The 21,171-nt window shown below is 39.0% G+C and overlaps 1 protein-coding gene across 8 annotated transcripts in view; it reads right to left on the bottom strand.

The window, feature by feature from the left end:
* Positions 1 to 21,171, bottom strand: part of CTNNA3 (catenin alpha 3) — a 1,858,220-nt gene that overhangs the window by 1,243,086 nt on the left and 593,963 nt on the right. For all 8 annotated transcript variants that reach the window (XM_050805650.1, XM_050805648.1, XM_050805652.1 and 5 more), the window contains one exon: positions 16,989 to 17,192. In XM_050805650.1, coding sequence (XP_050661607.1) covers positions 16,989 to 17,192 — 204 coding nt within the window. The remainder of the gene's footprint in view (positions 1 to 16,988; positions 17,193 to 21,171) is intronic.

Genomic DNA, 21,171 nt, shown 5'->3' with positions numbered 1-21,171 from the left:
TCACTGGCCATTAGAATTGAAGATCATAATATGACTACACACTGATTAGAACATCTAAAATAAAAAAATGATAAAAATATCAAATGTTGGTCAGAGTGTTGAATAACTAGATACATTGCTGGTGGGAATGCAAAATTTCTCTGGAAAATAGTTTGGCAGTTTCTTAAAAACTGTGCATCACATACCATAACCTAGCAATCACACTTGTGGGTGTTTCTCTTAGAGAAATTAAAATTTAGGCCCACACAAAAACCTGTACCCAATTGTTCATAGAAGCATTATTTGTAATAGCCCCAAACTGGAAACAACAGAATGTCCTACATAGTCAAATGGATAAACAATTGTATATCCTACCATGGAATACTAATCAGCAATGAAAAAGAATAAACTATCAATATATATAACTTGGATGGATCTCTAAGGCATTATGCTGAGTTAAAAAAAAAAAGCCAATCTAAAAAGGTCTGACACTGTGTAATTCCATGTATAAAACACTGCATAATAACAAAATTATAGAAATGAAGAATAGATTTTCATTTGCCGGGGGTTAGGCATGGGGTAGGGGCGGGGGGGGGCCAGGGGGTAAGGAGGGGCAGGTGCGATTGGAAAGTGGTAGCACAAGGGAAATATCTGTAGTGATGGAATATTTCTGTACCGTTTTTGTCTTGGTGATTACACAAATCCATATATGTGATAAAACTATATACATAATTTATGTCGATATGTCAATGTCCTTGTTTTGATATATCGCTATATAGTTACAAATGATGCAACCCATATGGGAAACTGGGCAAAGGGTACAAAGAACCTCTCTGTGCTGTCTTTGCTACTTCCTTTGAATCTATAATTATTTCAAAATTAAAAGCTTTTTAAAAATTTAGTTTCTAGTCTTTGAGATGTATTCCTGGGACAGAAATGAGAGAAGATGGATAGGCTTTCCCATATAGCATAAACAGCTGAATTAAAATTAAAAGCAGTTATCAAATAGATTCAGTCAGTTTTATTTTTACAAGTGTCTAGGTTTAATATAAAAGTCAGAAACTAAATAAAATGAACAGCCAATACTTCTAAAGGAGTTGTCAAATTAGAAAGAGCTTGTTTCTACAAAAGACAACATAATTATCACAAATAGTGGTTATCATATCTCTGCTATGTACCAAACAAAAATTATTATTCTCTTCCCAGTTGTAAGCCAACTGCCATACTAACAGTCTTGCCAACTTTGTATTTTCTTTGCATATTCCTTTTCTTCTGAGCCCCCAGTACTACACTTAAAATTGCCAAGGAGGAAGGGAGACTTAGAAACTGCAAGAGGCTAAATAAACATTTGCCTGTGACTATTCCACATCATAAATTATATAATCACTATGTATTCAATGATTCTAATTTAATACTGCTAAAGAGGGCAGGTGATCACAATGCACACTTTAGAAATATCAATTGTGGGTCACCTGAAAAAGTTTCAAAGTCATTCTTATATGCAATTACCAATATCACTGTAGCATAAATGCATTCAGACACAACTAAACTCATTAAAATGGAATTCTGCAAGAGTGTAACTTGCCTAGGTTTCTTGGATTTTTTTCACACACAGGACACTAGAACCCTTATAATTAGAAAAGGTTCACCCACTTCAGATCTCTGCTATAAGGGATATCTACACTGGTTTAATTTTTAACCAAAGACTTAAAGAGTACGAAAGATTTACAGGGATTATCTAAATCTATTCTTTGTAATAGAATCCATTAATAATTTTCTCTACATCTTCTATCTACTAATACCAGTTTTGGATTCTTTCTAATAAAGCTGTAGCTAACAAGTCTTGATCACTATGACTAAGGAGACAGTTTAACTCAACCTCTGTACCTTCTAGGCTATTCCCTACACTTTTTGTTAGGGTAATTCAGATCCTTTATGTTCTTCTCAAAGTAAAGTCTTTGCCTAAAAAATTGTATAATATTATGATTATCTATTATTGTGTGAGAAATCATTGCAAAACCTAGTGTTTAAAAAGCAACAACTTCTGGCCGGGCGTAGTGGCTCATGCCTGTAATCCCAGCACTCTGGGAGGCCGAGGCAGGTGGATCATCTGTGGTCAGGAGTTCAAGACCAGCCTGGCCAACATGGGGAAACCCTGTCTCTACTAAAAATACAAAAATTAGCCAGGCGTGGTGGTGCACGCCTGTAGTCCCAGCTACTTAGGAGGCTGAGGAAGGAGACTTGCTTGAACCCAGGAGGCAGAGGCTGCAGTGAGCCAAGATCGTGCCATTGCACTCCAGCCTGGGTGACAGAGCGAGTCTCCATCTCAGAAAAAAAGAAAAGAAAAAAAAGCAACAACTTTTTATTCTCTCTTATGGGTTCTGAAGTTTGACTGGGCTCAGCTGAGATTTCACACATCAGGTCAAACTTTGGCTGCAGCTGCAACCATATAAAATTTTGAAAAGGCTGGACAGTGGTGACAAAATCTCTAAGGCATTTGCTTATCTGTAAAGGATTTTATTTCTCCTTCACTTATGAAACTTAGTTTGGCTGGATATGAAATTCTGGGTTTAAAATTCTTTTCTTTAAGAATGTTGAATATTGGCCCCCACTCTCTTCTGGCTTGTAGAGTTTCTGCCGAGAGATCTCTAAGGCAGGCCTAGTGGTGACAAAATCCCTAAGACGCCGAAAATCTCTAAGGCAGGCCTAGGTGTGACAAAATCTCTAAGCATTTGCTTATCTGTAAAGGATTTTATTTCTCCTTCGCTTATGAAACTTAGTTTGGCTGGATATGAAATTCTGGGTTGAAAATTCATTCCTTTAAGAATGTTGAATATCGGCCTCCACTCTCTTCTGGCTTGTAGAGTTTCTGCCGAGAGATCTGCTGTTAGTCTGATGGGCTTCCCTTTGTGGGTAACCCGACCTTTCTCTCTGGCTGCCCTTAACATTTTTTCCTTCATTTCAACTTTGGTGAATCTGGCAATTATGTGTCTTGGAGTTGCTCTTCTCGAGGAGTATCTTTGTGGCGTTCTCTGTATTTCCTGAATTTGAATGTTGGCCTGCCCTACTAGGTTGGGGAAGTTCTCCTGGATGATATCCTGAAGAGTGTTTTCCAACTTGGTTCCATTTTCCCCCTCACTTTCAGGCACCCCAATCAGACGTAGATTTGGTCTTTGTACATAATCCCATACTTTTTGCAGGCTTTGTTCATTTCTTTTTTTTTCTTTTTTCTTTTGGTTTCTCTTCTCGCTTCATTTAGTTCATTTGATCCTCAATCGCTTATACTCTTTCTTCCAGTTGATCGAGTTGGTTACTGAAGCTTGTGCATTTGTCACGTATTTCTCATGTCATGGTTTTCATCTCTTTCATTTCGTTTATGAACTTCTCCGCATTAATTACTCTAGCCATCAATTCTTCCACTTTTTTTTCAAGATTTTTAGTTTCTTTGCACTGGGTAATTCATTCCTCCTTTAGCTCTGAGAAGTTTGATGGACTGAAGCCTTCTTCTCTCATCTCGTCAAAGTCATTCTCCGTCAAGCTTTGATCCGTTGCTGGCGATGAGCTGTGCTCCTTTGCTGGGGGAGATGCGCTCTTATTTTTTGAATTTCCAGCTTTTCTGCCCTGCTTTTTCCCCATCTTTGTGGTTTTATCTGCCTCTGGTCTTTAATGATGATGGTAACGTACTGATGGGGTTTTGGTGTAGGTGTCCTTCCTGTTTAATAGTTTTCCTTCTAACAGTCAGGACCCTCAGCTGTAGGTCTGTTGGAGATTGCTTGAGGTCCACTCCAGACCCTGTTTGCCTGGGTGTCAGCAGCAGAGGCTGCAGAAGATAGAATATTGCTGAACAGCAAGTGTACCTGTCTGATTCTTGCTTTGGAGGCTTCCTCTCAGGGGTGTACTCCGCCCTGTGAGGTGTGGGGTGTCAGACTGCCCCTAGTGGGGGATGTCTCCCAGTTCGGCTACTCAGGGGTCAGGGTCCCACTTGAGCAGGCAGTCTGTCTGTTCTCAGATCTCAACCTCTATGTTGGGAGATCCACTGCTCTCTTCAAAGCTGTCAGACAGAGTCGTTTGCGTCTGCAGAGGTTTCTGCTGCTTTTTTTTTTTTTTGGTTGTTGTTGTTTAGCTGTGCCCTGTCCCCAGAGGTGGAGTCTACAGAGACAGGCAGGTTTCCTTGAGCTGCTGTGAGCCCCACCCAGTTCGAGCTTCCCAGCAGCTTTGTTTACCTACTTACTTAAGCCTCAGCAATGGCGGGCGCCCCTCCCCCAGCCTCCCTGCTGCCTTGCAGTTAGATCGCAGACTGCTGTGCTAGCAATGAGGGAGGCTCTGTGGGCGTGGGACCCTCCTGGCCAGGTGTGGGATATAATCTCCTGGTGTGCCTGTTTGCTTAAAGTGCAGTATTGGGGTGGGAGTTACCCGATTTTCCAGGTGTTGTGTGTCTCAGTTCCCCTGGCTAGGAAAAGGGATTCCCTTTCCCCTTGCGCTTCCCAGGTGAGGCGATGCCTTGCCCTGCTTCAGCTCTCGCTGGTGGGGCTGCAGCAGCTGACCAGCACCAATTGTCAGGCACTCCCTAGTGAGATGAACCCAGTACCTCAGTTGAAAATGCAGAAATCACCAGTCTTCTGTGTCGCTCACGCTGGGAGTTGGAGACTAGAGCTGTTCCTATTCGGCCATCTTGCTCCGCCCCCCCATACCCATAGTCTTAGCCCAAAAGTCCCTTCAGCTGATAAACAACTTTAGCAAAATTTTAGTAAACAAAATTAACTTACAAAAATCACTAGCATTCCTACACACCAGTAACAGCCAAACTGAGAGAAAAATCAGAAAGGCAATCTGATTCACAATTGCCACAAAAAGACTAAAATACTTACAAACACAGCTTACCAGAAAGGTGAAAGATCTCCATAACAAGAATTATAAAATGCTGCTCAAAGAAATCAGTGAAGATGCAAACAAATGGAAAAATATCACATGCTCATAGATAGGAAGAATCAACATCATTAAAATGGCCATACTGCCCAAAGCAATTTACAGATTCAACGCTATTCCTATCAAACTACCAATGACATTCTTTACAGAACTAGAGAAAACAACTTTAAAATTCATTTGGAACCAAAATGAGCCTGAATAGCCAAGGCAATCCTAAGCAGAAAGAACAAAGGTGGAGGCATCACGTTACCCAACTACAAACTATACTACAGAACACAGTTACCAAAACAGCATGGTACTGGTACAAAAAAAGACACATAGACCAATGGAACAGAAGAGAGGCCCAGAAATAAGGCCACACATCTATGACCATCTGATCTTTTGACAAAGCTGACAAAAAATAACAATTGAGAAAAGACTCTCTCTTCAATAAATGATGCTGGAATGATTGGCTAGCCATATGCAGATGATTGACTCTGGACCCCTTCCTTACACCATATACAAAAATCAAGTCAAGATGAATTGAAGACTTAAATGTAAAATCCAAAACTATAAAAACACTGAAAGAAAACCTAGAAAATACCATCCTGGACATAGGAATGGGCAAAGATGTCAGGACAAAGACACCAAAAGCAATCGCAACAAAAGTAAAATTTGATTAAACTTAAGAGCTTCCACACAGCAAAGGAAACTATCAACAGAGTAAATAGACAACCTACAGATGGGAGAAAATATTTGCAAACTATGCATCTGACAAAGGTCTGATATAAGAAACTTGTAAGCATCTATAAGAGACTTAAACAAATTGACAAAAGAAAACCCCATTAAAAAGTGGGCAAAGGACGTGAACACACTTTTCAAAAGAAGACATACATGTGGCCAACTAACATACAAAAAAAAAAAAAGCTCAATATCACTGATCATTAAAGAAACGCAAATCAAAACCACAATGAGATACCATCCCACACCAGTCAAAATGGCTATAACTAAAAAGTCAAAAAATAACAGATGCTGGCAAGGTTGCAGAGAAAAGGAAGCACTTATATACTGTTGGTAGGAGTGTAAGTTAATTCAGCCATTATAGAAAGCAGTATGGTAATTCCCCAAAGAGCTAAAAGCAGAACTGCCATTTGACCCAGGAATCCCACTTCTGGGTACATACCCAAAGGAATATAAATCATTCTATCATGAAGACACATGTACACGAATGCTCATTGCAGCACTTTTCACAATAGCAAAAACATGGAATCAACCTAAATGCTCATCAATGACAGATTTGATGAAGAAAACGAGGCACATACTCACCATGGAATTCTATGCAGCTATAAAAAAATAACGAGGTGTCTTTTGTGGAAACATGGATGGAGCTGGAGGCTATTATTCTTAGTAAACTAACACAGAAACGGAAAACCAAATACCACTTATTCTCACTTATAAGAGGAAGCTAAATGACAAGAACTTATAAACACAAAGAAGAAAACAGTAAACACTGGGCTCTTCTTGAGGGTGGAGGGTGGGAAAAGGGAGAGGAGGAGAAAAGATAACTACTGGGTACTAGGCTTAATACTTGGGTGATGAAATAATCTGTACAACAAACTCCCATGACACAAGTTTACCTATATAATAAACCTTCACATGTACCCCTGAATCTTAAAAAAGGTTTTAAAAAAAACACAAACACTATGATGGAGAAGGCACTTCTGCATAGTGCTGTGCTGTCTACCATGACAGCCACTGGCCACGTGTCGCTATTGAACACGAAATATGGTTAGTTCAGATATACTATAAATGTAAAATACACATCAAATTTCAAAGACTTATAACTAAAACAGAAGTAAGATATCTCATTATGATGTTTATATTGATTGCATGTTGAAATGATATTTTTCATACACTGACTTAACTATAATTTCACCTGTTCCTTTTACTGTATGTAACTACTAGAAATTTAAAATTATCTATTTGGCTCACATATTATTGTAGTTTGCATAATATTTCCATAAGACAGTGCTGGCTAATAAAATAAACTAAATCATATTTTCCAGTATATAGTACCACAAAAGGTCATGGTTTTTGTACCATTAAATGGTTTTCAGGCATTTTAATTGCTTCATGCTAAATCTTATGTGACACATATAAGCATATTCAAAGTAAATATTTTGGTATTTCTAGGCCAGGTGCAGTGGCTCACGCCTGCCATCCCAGCATTTTTGGGAGGCCGAGACAGGCGGATCACCTGAGGTTGGGAGTTCGAGACCACCCTGACCAACATGGAGAAACCCCATCTCTACTAAAAATACAAAATTAGCTGGGCATGGAGGTGCATGCCTGTAATCCCAGCTACTCAGGAAGCTGAGGCAGGAGAATTGCTTGAACCTGGGAGGCAGAGGTTGCGGTGAGCCGACATCATGCCATTGCATTCCAGCCTGGGCAACAAGAGTAAAACTCTGTCTCAAAAAAAAAAAAAAATTGACCAGGCCTGGTAGTGCACACCTGTAGTCCCAGCTACTCAGGAGGCTGTAGTGGGAGGATGGCTTGAGCCTGGAAGGTCAAAGCTACAGCGAGCTATGATCACATCACTGCCCTCTAGCAGCCTGGGTAAGAGAGCAAGACCCTGCCAAAAAAAAAAAAAATTAATATATTTCAATCGAAATTGATTTATGAACATAAGACAGCCAACATGATATGAGGAACTCATAACTGATTAACATTGAAGGAAAATAGGCAAAAATAAAAATTCATTTTGTTTTAGAAGGAAAGAAATTGGGAGTTTATCAAATATTTAAAAGAAACACATTTGCAAACTAATGGCCAATACTTAGTCTCATATCCTTCCTTTCTTTCTTCCCTCTACATTTCCTCCAAACTGAACTTCATATATTTCCCACAGCAAACAACCTATGTGATTCCTGCTATGTGCCTTTGCACAGGCTCTTACCCCTTTCTGGAATTCCCAGCTCCTTCAATTGTCTGATGAGTACCTACTTCTCCTTCAAAAGCCAGCTTAAGAGCTTTCTCTCCTCTGAAGCCTGATCCATCCCAGGGGAGTTAACCACTTACTACTTGGCGCTCTTATAGTATTTAGCATTCACCCATATTACAGTTTTTATCATGTTCCATTTCACGTACTTGTTTGTCTGATTCTCCTTGAGAACTAGGATTGCAATTGTTCCTACTTTGAACCACTTCTTAGCACTGTGTTTATATAAAAATTATGTAACTAGAAACTGCAGTAACACCAAGAGCATTTTAATTTAAATTTTACAGTTTAGCTATCTGTTATAGCCCATACAGAATCTGTCAGTAAAATGTGTTAAGTCTCTCTCAAAATCCATCATATGTATTCTTGTATTTATTATATATATACACATATGTATAATAAATAAATATATATGTGTGTGTATATATATATTACACACACACACACACACACACACTACAGTCATATAGTCACATAGTTTCTAGGTGGCCATACTTCTCAGTTTGCTTGATATGCCTTTTGTAGATCAATTAAGGTCTGTTGACCATTTTATGAATCTTTGTCTCTCAGAAGTAACCCAGTTTTGGTCAGGCGTGGTGGCTCACACCTGTAACCCCAGCACTTTGGGAGGCCAAGGCAGGCAGATCATCTGAGGTCGGGAGTTCAAGACAGCTTGGCCAAAGTGGTGAAACCCTGTCTCTACTAAAAAATATAAAAATTAGCCAGCTGTGGTGGTGCAAACCTATAGTCACAGCTACTCAAAAGGCTGAGGCAGGAGAACCACTCGAACCCATGAGGCAGAGGTTGCAATGAGCCAAGATTACGTCACTGCACTCCAGCCTGAGTGACAGATCCAGACCCCTTCTCGAAAAAAAAAAAAAAAAAAAAAAAGGCATCCTGGTTTGGATAACAAATTACATGTTTCTGCTAATAATTTTCTAAACATTATCAATAGCAAATTAAATTCTCTGTGAAGCCAAATATGCTGACTACAGTTGCTAACACAGGATAATATTTCATTGTTCAAGAGCTATAAAAACAACCTTTTGATTTTTGCTATTAACTGTTACAGTGAATAATGTGGTGCTTCACCCAGATTCCCTTTATAAGGCATTCCCTTTTCAGCTAGAAATACCAGCTGTGATGGCTCACATCTCTTTTCCTCACTGGAAACAGTCCTCAGTTGCAGGATCTGCCTCATCCAAAGTTGCACAGCTCCTAGGATGATGTGCCATCAATGATCGACAGTTGCAGGAATTCTAAGGGTCCATTCCCCTGTTTCAATATGAGACAATTCTGAAAGGCCATCCCAGCTCCAACACTCCCCATAGGACAGCTAAGACTTCCATTGTAAGTTGGCTTCTCTGCAATCTGCCTTTCTCACTTCCTTACACGTTTATTTTCTGAAAGAATGTCCCAACAACTTTTTTGTACTCAGATTTACTTTTGAGTCTGTTCTAATGTACCTGATCTAAAACAACAATCACCCTTCATTCTACTATCAGCTATCTAGGAACTATGCAAGGCTCAGAACCTTTATATTTTGTCCAAGTTAGAACTAATACTTCATGCAAGGATTCTTGATTCTTATAATATTTCTGTCATTTCTACCATTTGACCTAGTTTTATTTTTATGTAACAACTTTGAGTAAAGTTTAATGTTAAAAAACCATAGCAGGAACTTCTAATATATGAGGAATGCCTAAACACTAGGGAATAAAGGAACCTACTTCGTGGGAAAGGATCAGTTGGAATGATCCACGAAGTGAATGACTGACCTGCCCCACAGATGTTAGAAATCATGGCTGCCTCTGCCGGAAGGCAAAAGACAAAGGGCTCTCAGCCTTTAGGCTCTCTGGCCAAGAAGATGTAACCTTTAGGAACTTTCACCTCTGTATTGCTCTCTGCATTTCACCTGTGTACTGATTGCTCTCTGCAAGTCTTAAGTCTTGACACTTTGGAATATTCTCCATTACTTTATAGTTATTTTTATTTTACAAAAATTATTTCATTCTCTTCCTGTACTCTGGCTCTATCTGATTGGTTTCACTTTTATTAAAAAAAAAAAATGGCTGTCTACTTTTTATTATTTCAGCTTTTCTTACTAGTTCTGCAATCATATAGCTTGCATTTCTGTAGGATTCTCACTATTAATTTTGATTACCGAGAGAGATTAGTACATTAGAGCACAAAGAGGAGATCTATGAGAATAGTCTATTTTCTCTACAGGGGAACCCAGATGCTTCCTTTTCCCCAGTGAGCACTGCACAAGCTCCTCTTAAACCCCAAGTGGGCATTCTATGCCAGATTTACATGACACCAAACTAAACTTGTCAGGAAGGATTTGGAATCATTACTTAACAGTCATCCAGAGAATTAAGGAACATTTAGTAAAGGAATAAGACTAGAACCAGAACAACTCAGAAAAATAACAGCTGAAACAATACATTTGTTTTATCTCCAAAACAATTCACATATTTAAATACTTGTCCAATATCTAGTCCTTAATTTAGGCACATAAAAGAAAACAAAGAAAAAAAAAACATTTTTACCAGCTTAACCAGATCCCCACTATTTATCATTTCTCTCAACTCCAAGTTTTTTGAATTATCAGCTCCTATATTCCAGTTTCAATATCTGAATCCAGCCTCTTTCATTTTGATGATTCCTTTGTATCTTCTTAGACTTTGATTTCATGCTCTAATCAATCTAACCTTGGTTGATATCTCTGTTTGGGGCATATCTACTCTTGCACAGACCTATATAGGATACTATTTATTTCTCTTAAGTTATCTAGATATCTGTAAACTCAAAAACATTGTCTCCAACCAAATCAACCACTCAAAAGTCAGCTACAAATACAGAATAATGAAAACTGTTAAGAATATAAAAATGTAAAGCATCTAGTACACTACACTTGAGCTGATAATGACAATTCTCATATGCAGTCCATGCCAACCAAAAAAGAGAAGGTATGAAGGGAGGGAGGGAGGGAGGGAGGGAGGGAAGAAAAAACTTAGGCTGAAAGCTGCCTTTACATTTTTAGAATTTTAATTCTAACCTGTCTCTTGTATTCAAAAAGTCATTGCATATAGTTTCTCCCAACTGTTTTACCTTATCATCATAAGAAATAAAAATAAATTAATTAATTAAGGCTAGAATTGTTTCCAAAATGCATTTTCAGGAGTGGGATGGAGGTCCTATACAAAAGGAAAAATCCCATAACATATCTTTGCATGTAGTCTTTATATGAATTTTCAGAATTTCCCAAGACATGGAATGCATTAAACTCAAGACACACAATAAAATAGGTTTCTGAATAACAAAGCTAGTCCATTTGATTCTTTATTCACTCAACAAATATGTAATGAGAACCAACAACATGCTTCCACAGAAAACATCAAGAGAAGAAAAAAGTAGGTGGATGAGGGTCCAGAAATGCAAATTCGTTCCTGCATGGAGCTCATGCCTGACTTGTTTACTCTAGCAACATTATCTCTCACTCAATTCTAATAATGCCCTACAGTCATATCACCTGAATATTAACTTTACTAATAATTATACATCACCTGTGTAACACATCCAACCCACCTATAACAATATGATTTCAACCCACTCCCAGAAAAATATCCATGCTTGGTGTTATCTTAGAACTCAAACATGATGGCTGACTGCCTACCATTCTATTTTCACCAATTTCAGAAAGATCACCATGTAAAAATCGTTGATTTCCTGAAGATCATTCCTTTTTCACAGGGCCTCATTGCTCTGCCCATTTATGAAAAACAAATCCTTAATCATGTTATACATCAGAGAATGTGAACTAGGGCTAACCAATCACAGAGATATAACAAAATCAGCAGAAGTATCTTAGAAATATATATCCCTAAGTTTTAAAAGTCATAAGGTATATTTTCTCTGATCCTAAATGTTTTCTGGAGTGTATTTTTAATGAATAAAAATCCTGTTCTAGAATATGGCTGGATGTGGATCCAAATGCAGAGATTAAAATAAAAAAATTATTTCTGGATATTTACATTGATTTTCAGAAGAGACTTAATGCTTTGCAAAATAAGACCTTTTATAACAGGCAGTCTATTATATAAATTTAGTAGATGCTTGAAACTCATTTCAATTAATGTCAGAGAGGTTGTTTCTCCATTACATGGCATATACAATATGCAATCATTTTATTCATTAATTCAAAAATACAATTCAGCTTTTTCTAAATGCCACGCACTGTGCCTGGGGCTTGGGATAAAACTAAACAAAACAGACATGTGATCTGCCTGCATAGAGCTTAAAGTGTGTGAGGGATGCTGTTCATAATGGATTTGAAACAAAAGGACTGATAATGACTTCACAGAAAACACGAGGGAAGACTAGCATTGATATAATGTTGTGAGTCTCCCAGAGATGTCCACATTCAAATTCCCAGAACCTGTGAATATGTTACCTGACATGGCAAGAGGAATTTTGCAGATGTAATTAAGGTTAAGGGTCTTCAGATGGGAGGATTATCCTGGATAATCTGGGTGGGTCCCACTAATCACATGAGTCCTAAAAAGAAGAGAATTTTTCCAAGGTGTGGTCAGAGAAAGAGAGATGAGGTTGGAAACAGGGTCAGAGAAACGTGACCTTGCTGCCTTACAAGATTGAGGCAGAGGACCATGAGGCAAGGAATGAGGGTGACCTCTAGAAACTGGAAAAGGCAAAAACAATGGACTCTTCCCTAGAGACTCCAGAAAACAATGCATTCCTCCAACACTTTGATTTTTACTCCAGTGAGGCCCAGGTCAGACTTTTGATTACAGAGCTGAAAGATTTAAATTTGTGTGGTTTAAGACACTAAGTGTGTGGTAATTTGTTACAGCAGCAATAGAAAACTAACCAAACATACATACATATGTATCCACTCATAAATTTAACAGGACAGTATATATTAGGGCAAACATATGAGAGGTGACAATGTGCTAGCAGCCCTCACTCTCAGCACCTCCTCAGCCTCCACGACCACCTGGTAGCGCTTGAGGAGCCCTTCAGTCCACCATGGCACCATGGGAGCCCCTCTCTGGGCTGGCTGAGGCCGGACCCGCCTCCCTCTGCTTGCAGGGAAGTGTGGAGGAAGAGGCACCAGCGGGAACCGCCACTGCAAGCAGGGTGCTCGCAGGCCAGTGTGAGTCCCCGTGGGCGTGGGTGTGAGGGCGGGCACAGGCCAGGCGGGCTGGCACTGCACTCAAATTCTTGGGGGGCCTTAGCTGCCTCCCTGCCTGGCAGGGTTCAGGACTGGCAGGCAGCTCCGCCTGCAGCCCTGGTGCAGGATCCACTAGGTGAGGCCACTGGGCTCCTGAGTTGGATGGGGACTTGGAGAACTTTTATATCTAGCTGCAGGATTGTATGTGCACCAATCAGCACTCTGTATCTAGCTAACCTAGTGGGGACTTGGAGAACTTTTTGGTCTAGCACTCTGTGTCTAGCTCAAGGAATGTAAACACACCAATCAGCACTCTGTCAAAACGGACCAATCAGCTCTCTGTAAAATAGACCAATCAACTCTCTGTAAAATGGACAAATCAGCAGGATGTGGGTCGGGCCAGATAAGGGAATAAAAGCAGGCTGCCCAAGCCAGCCAGCAGTAACCTGCTGGGGTACCATTCCACACTGTGGAAGCTTTGTTCTATCAGTCTTTGCAATAAATCTTGCCGCTGCTCACTCTTTGACTCCACGCTGCCTTTATGAGCTGTAACAGGCAGCTGTAACACTCACCGCGAAGGTCTGCAGCTTCACTCCTGAAGCTAATGAGACCACGAACCCACTGGGAAGAACAAACAACTCCAGACATGCTGCCTTTAAGAGCTGTAACACTCACCGTGAAGGTCTGCAGCTTCACTCCTGACAGCAAGACCACGAACCCACCAGAAGGAAGTAGCTCCAGACACATCTAAATGTCTGAAGGAACAAATTCCGGACACAACATCTTTAAGAACTGTAACACCCACCGCGAGGGTCCGCGGCTTCATTCTTGAAGCCAGTGAGACCAAGAACCCACCAATTCCAGACACAACATACATAATCCATAGTGTTAAGTGGTTGTCTGTCTTGTCTGTTATAGACCCATCTGGTCTCATTTATTACTAATTTCTTCCTAATGTGACAAGACGTTGACCTTATTGAATGTTGAAATTCTATTTTAGAAAATGATCAAGACTTGCTGATCTGTTTAAGGAAGTGAATTTATTTAGAATCAGAGGAGTCATGGTTGTGTGGACTGAGCCTGAGACAAACATAAGCTGCATTCATTTCTCACTGCTGAACTGCTCTGGCTGGACGCAGTAGACTTGCAAAATTTAAGCCAATCTCTGAAGTCTCCTTCAGCTAAAAGACTCACAGGTTTTGATGAATTAATCACTTTCAGTTTTTGTGCTTATCATCAAGCATTTACTCCATCAGCACAGCTCAATTACAAAAGCTACTGACTGATCTGAAAAACAACTGGGTCCACCAAAGGAGACACAGTATTCCTTAAAGTAGAAAGATGAGGACTTAAGTGCTAGAGCCATCTCAAGTCTTTGAGCAAACGCTGAGCAAGGTTTGAGTTTGGCTAGTTCCAGAAAAATGCATTCCCTTTCAGTAAAACTGATGCAACAGCTATAAAGAAGCAGTATTTGTGATAGAAACCTGGAGTGGCAGTAAACCTGGGGATGAGATCTCATAATACACTCCACAGTTTTCCAGGTTAGTTCCTGCTACTTAATTCCAATATTCATTAGCTCAGTTCATTTGCTTAGTTTAAGAAAACCATAAAATCACCACTATTTTGATGTGATATGTGTTTATTATATACAGGGCCAGTTTCAGGGGCCTACTACTGCACACGGGATCCCAATTTTAGACAGGGTCCCAGGCTTGGGTTTTCATGCTATGCTACCACACTCTTGAAATTTTTAACAATTTTACCTTTGAATCTGTGTAGTCCAATGCGGCAATGAAGCACATGTCTTGGCTCATATGCAGTCCTACCTCCAAGTGACTTCCTGGGATAGTTCCTCAGACAGTTCTCCCACCCAGTGATTACTGCCGCCCTTTATTCCTTGTGGGGGCCTTGGCACACCCTGGGGTAGGTCAGGGTCATTTGGTGGAGCCACAGACGTCTGTGAGGGTCTGCAATCACTTTATAAGTACCTCTATACTCTAGAAATCTAACATTAAATAGCAAATAAAAATAACCTTTCATAGGTCACTGGAGACTGTGTAAGAAAGCTACAGTTCCATTCCCCTGCTTTTTGAACAAGAAGCCTGACATTTTCATTTTGCACTAGGCCCCACAAATTACGTGGCCAACATTATGTATGTGGGTAAGTGTGCACATGTGTGTATATCTGAGTTTGTATCTATAAAGAATAAAATAACTTTCTATTTATCCATTTTAGATAAACTGAACTTGTAACTTTGTAATTTCTAGAGAAAATAAATGTATCTATAACTTTACAGTATTTTATCTGTGAAGATGAGAATAATAATTGTAATAGTTTACAGATCATGGGAGAAGGCATTCCAATACAATATTATCTTCTGAGTTTTTTATGACTGATGAATTACCTTGAAAAATATTTAAGAATATATGATATGCTAAAATTGGGGATATTCTAGCTTCAGGCATTCTGGCAGCAGGACATGACATTACTAAAATTTTCTTATTAAAGAAATCTACCTTACAACTTTGATTTATTGACAGGTGAGAGATTTCTGGTCAGGGAGCAAAGTCATCAAATATTAAGAGTATGAAGATACATCAAATGTGTTGAAGGGTCCTCAAAATGCACCAAATAATTTTAGTGCGTTTCAGTTATTCACACAAAGTACTTATATTGAACAATCTCAAATATCTTAAATTCATACCCAAAAAGTCACATGCTTTGTAACTAATCATTCTCAAAACATACCTACATGAGTCTTGAATTCTTCCATTTATAATAATGCAGATGAACAAAATATTCCTATTATAACTTTCATTTTGTTTAGCTCTATTATTTAAGGAATCTTCATAATCAACATATAATTGACAATATAATCAAGATTTTTCTCTTCACTTTATAAATGTTACCAAGATTTGAGGGCAACAATAGTTATAGACATTCCATAGAGAAGAGACATATATTTCACATATATATGTATACAATGAAACAAAATGGATTTTGAAACAAATATTTTTGCCCTAAATTTAGACATTTCCAATATTTCTGAGTGATAGCTAAAACTTCAAAAAAAAAAAAAAAAAAAAAAAAAAAAAAAAAAAAAAAAAAAACTAGACACTGTCACATCTGAAAAAGATTAGCAGCTGCCAAAACTGTGTGGGTGCCTGTAATCCCAGCACTTTGGGAGGCCAAGGTGGGAGGGTCACTTGAGCCCAGGAGTTCGAGATCAGTCGGGGCATTATGGCAAAACCCCATCTCTACAAAAACTACAAAAATTAGCTGAGCATGGTAACACACCTGTAGTCCCAGCTACTTGGGAGGCTGAGGTAGAAGGATCCTGTGAGCCCAGGAGTTCGATGTTGCCATTAGCTGTGATCGCCCAACTGCACTTGAGCCTGGGCAACAGAGCAAGACACAGTCTATCTCCATAAAACAACAACAACAAAAATAACAACTGGCATGGGCTCTTTACACACCTTCAAACATAGCTAATGACCCCTGTAATATCACTTTTATTTACTACTAACTTCTAATGGCCTTTCATTATTCACCAATTTAATCCTGAGCAATCTGCCCCTCTCTTTATCTTCTTTATATCTCTTAAATTTATGTGCAACTCTAGTTACCTTTCTCCAATCCTGATTTCCTTCTTCAACTAATACTGAGATACTTCCACAAACAAAACGGTCACTTGTAAATACTCCTCTGGTTCTGACTGCATCCCTAGAAACTCCCAGGGTTGTTGTTCCCCAAAAATAACCAAGCAGAACTCACTTAGAAAATCAACCCATGTAAAATCACATACTCATTTGTAATTTATCCTGTTTTGTACACGGAAAGTATCTCAGCATATATTCAAAGTACAAGGAAAGAGGGGCTAGGGATGGGAGGGCAAACAAGTCACCTACATTGTTCATGTACTCTGAAAGCAGATCCTGAAGAGCCTGGCGAATGGCATTGCATTCTGCAATAATCCGCTCCCGGTGGAAGTCCCTCGTGCATGAAGAATCTGCCAGCAGAGCAGCCCCACTGATAATGGCTTCGAGTCGTTTCTCTAGTGATGGTCTTATTTCCTCCTCAGTCACTGTGAGTGGATTCAGGACAATTAAATTCTAAGAGAAGAAAACATTTGTATGGTTAGAACTCCATGGCATTTCACTTTTATGAAAAACAGATGTTATTTTGTTTTGCATTTAAAATTCAGATGTGATAATGAAGAGAACTGTGTTTTTACTGCCTCGACTGGTTCACACATAATGCTATGTAGTGATTATTATTCTGATAACTAATGAAAGTGATGCAATTGTGAGCATTTGTTCTAGCCTCAGACAGACCTGGATTCAGATCTTACCTTTTCCCCTCATGCAGATATCTTACACTTGCTGAGCCTCAACCTTTTGACCTATAAGAGCAGAACATTAATGTTGCCTGTGTTGTAAAACTGTTGAAAGAATGATATAAATGCTTAATACACTGACTGGAGCATATTAACTGTTATTTACAATAGTAACTTTTACAGGCTGTACTGTTTACACAATATTTTTTTTTCAATGTGCAATTATTTATTTATTTATTTATTTATTCTTATTATTATACTTTAAGTTCTAGGGTACATGTGCATAATGAGCAGGTTTGTTACATATGTATATTGTGCCATGTTGCTGTGCTACACCATCAACTCGTCAGTACCCATCAACTCGTCATTTACATCAGGTATAACTCCCAATGCAATCCCTCCCCCCTCCCCCCTTCCCATGATAGGCCTTGGTATGTGATGTTCCCCTTCCAGAGTCCAAGTGATCTCATAGTTCAGTTCCCACCTATGAGTGAGAACATGCGGTGTTTGCTTTTCGGTTCTTGTGATAGTTTGCTAAGAATGATGGTTTCCAGCTGCATCCATGTCCCTACAAAGGACACAAACTCATCCTTTTTTATGGCTGCATAGTATTCCATGATGTATATGTGCCACATTTTCTTAATCGAGTCTGTCACTGATGGACATTTGGGTTGATTCCAAGTCTTTGCTATTGTGAATAGTGCTGCAATAAACATACGTGTGCATGTGTCTTTAGAGCAGCATGATTTATAATCCTTTGGGTATATACCCAGTAATGGGATGGCTGGGTCATATGGTACATCTAGTTCTAGATCCTTGAGGAATCGCCATACTGTTTTCCATAATGGTTGAACTAGTTTACAATCCCACCAACAGTGTAAAAGAGTTCCTATTTCTCCACATCCTCTCCAGCACCTGTTGTTTCCTGACATTTTAATGATCGCCATTCTAACTGGTGTGAGATGGTATCTCATTGTGGTTTTGATTTGCATTTCTCTGATGGCCAGTGATGAAGAGCATTTTTTCATGTGTCTGTTGGCTGTATGAATGTCTTCTTTAGAGAAATGTCTGTTCATATCCTTTGCCCACTTTTTGATGGGGCTGTTTGTTTTTTTCTTCTGAATTTGTTGGAGTTCCTTGTAGGTTCTGGATATTAGCCCTTTGTCAGATGAGTAGATTGCAAAAATTTTCTCCCATTCTGTAGGTTGCCTGTTCACTCTGATGGTAGTTTCTTTTGCTGTGCAGAAGCTCATTAGTTTAATGAGATCCCATTTGTCAATTTTGGCTTTTGCTGCCGTTGCTTTTGGTGTTTTAGACATGAAGTCTTTGCCCATGCCTATGTCCTGAATGGTACTACCTAGGTTTTCCTCTAGGGTTTTTATGGTATTAGGTCTAACATTTAAGTCTCTAATCCATCTTGAATTAATTTTCGTATAAGGAGTAAGGAAAGGATCCAGTTTCAGCTTTCTACTTATGGCTAGCCAATTTTCCCAGCACCATTTATTAAATAGGGAATCCTTTCCCCATTTCTTGTTTCTCTCAGGTTTGTCAAAGATCAGATGGCTGTAGATGTGTGGTATTATTTCTGAGGACGCTGTTCTGCTCCATTGGTCTATATCTCTGTTTTGGTACCAGTATCATGCTGTTTTGGTTACTGTAGCCTTGTAGTATAGTTTGAAGTCAGGTAGCGTGATGCCTCCAGCTTTGTTCTTTTGACTTAGGATTGTCTTGGAGATGCGGGCTCTTTTTTGGTTCCATATGAACTTTAAAGCAGTTTTTTCCAATTCTGTGAAGAAACTCATTGGTAGCTTCATGGGGATGGCATTGAATCTATAAATTACCTTGGGCAGTATGGCCATTTTCACGATATTGATTCTTCCTATCCATGAGCATGCTATGTTCTACCATTTGTTTGTGTCCTCTTTTATTTCACTGAGCAGTGGTTTGTAGTTCTCCTTGAAGAGGTCCTTTACATCCCTTGTAAGTTGGATTCCTAGGTATTTTATTCTCTTTGAAGCAATTGTGAATGGAAGTTCATTCATGATTTGGCTCTCTGTTTGTCTGTTACTGGTGTATAAGAATGCTTGTGATTTTTGCACATTAATTTTGTATCCTGAGACTTTGCTGAAGTTGCTTCCCAGCTTAAGGAGATTTTGGGCCGAGACAATGGGATTTTCTAAATATACAATCATATCATCTGCAAAGAGGGACAATTTGACTTCTTCTTTTCCTAACTGAATACCCTTGATTTCTTTCTCTTGCCTGATTGCCCTAGCCAGAACTTCCAACACTATGTTGAATAGGAGTGGTGAGAGAGGGCATCCCTGTCTTGTGCCAATTTTGAAAGGGAATATTTCCAGTTTTTGCCCATTCAGTATGATATTGGCTGTAGGTTTGTCATAAATAGCTCTTATTACTTTGAGGTACGTTCCATCAATACCGAATTTATTGAGAGTTTTTAGCATGAAGGGCTGTTGAATTTTGTCAAAAGCCTTTTCTGCATCTATTGAGATAATCATGTGGTTCTTGTCTTTGGTTCTGTTTATATGCTGGATTATGTTTATTGATTTGCGAATGTTGAACCAGCCTTGCATCCCAGGGATGAAGCCCACTTGATCATGGTGGATAAGCTTTTTGATGTGCTGCTGGATCCGGTTTGCCAGTATTTTATTGAGGATTTTTGCATCGATGTTCATCAGGGATATTGGTCTAAAATTCTCTTTTTTTGTTGTGTCTCTGCCAGGCTTTGGTATCAGGATGATGTTGGCCTCATAAAATGAGTTAGGGAGGATTCCCTCTTTTTCTATTGATTGGAATAGTTTCACAAGGAATGGTACCAGCTCTTCCTTGTACCTCTGGTAAAATTCAGCTGTGAATCCATCTGCTCCTGGACTCTTTTTGGTTGGTAGGCTATTAATTATTGCCTCAATTTCAGAGCCTACTATTGGTCTATTCAGGGATTCAACTTCCTCCTGGTTTAGTCTTGGAAGAGTGTAAGTGTCCAGGAAATTATCCATTTCTTCTAGGTTTTCTAGTTTATTTGCATAGAGGTGTTTATGGTATTCTCTGATGGTAGTTTGCATTTCTGTGGGGTCGGTGGTGATATCCCCTTTATCATTTTTTATTGCGTCTATTTGATTCTTCTCTCTTTTCTTCTTTATTAGTCTTGCTAGTGGTCTATCAATTCTTCTCTCTTTTCTTCTTTATTAGTCTTGCTACCGGTCTATCAATTTTGTTGATCTTTTCAAAAAACCAACTCCTGGATTCATTGATTTTTTGGAGGGTTTTTTGTGTCTCTATCTCCTTCAGTTCTGCTCTGATCTTAGTTATTTATTGCTTTCTGCTAGCTTTTGAATGTGTTTCCTCTTGCTTCTCTAGTTCTTTTAATTGTGATGTTAGAGTGTCAATTTTAGATCTTTCCTGCTCTCTCTTGTGGGCATTTAGTGCTATAAATTTCCCTCTACACACTGCTTTAAATGTGTCCCAGAGATTCTGGTATGTTGTATCTTTGTTCTCATTTATTTCAAAGAACATCTTTGTTTCTGCCTTCATTTCATTATGTACCCAGTAGTCAATCAGGAGCAGGTTGTTCAGTTTCCATGTAGTTGAGCGGTTTTGATTGAGGTTCTTTGTCCTGAGTTGTAGTTTGATTGCACTGTGGTCTGAGAGACAGTTTGTTACAATTTCTGTTCTTGTACATTTGCTGAGGAGTGCTTTACTTCCAATTATGTGGTCAATTTTGGAATAAGTACGAT

This window comes from Macaca thibetana, chromosome 9 (genome assembly GCF_024542745.1).
Source record: "Macaca thibetana thibetana isolate TM-01 chromosome 9, ASM2454274v1, whole genome shotgun sequence".
Lineage (NCBI taxonomy): Eukaryota > Metazoa > Chordata > Mammalia > Primates > Cercopithecidae > Macaca > Macaca thibetana.
Note: the sequence above shows the minus strand (reverse complement) of the source record. Positions and strands in the feature narration are given on the sequence as shown.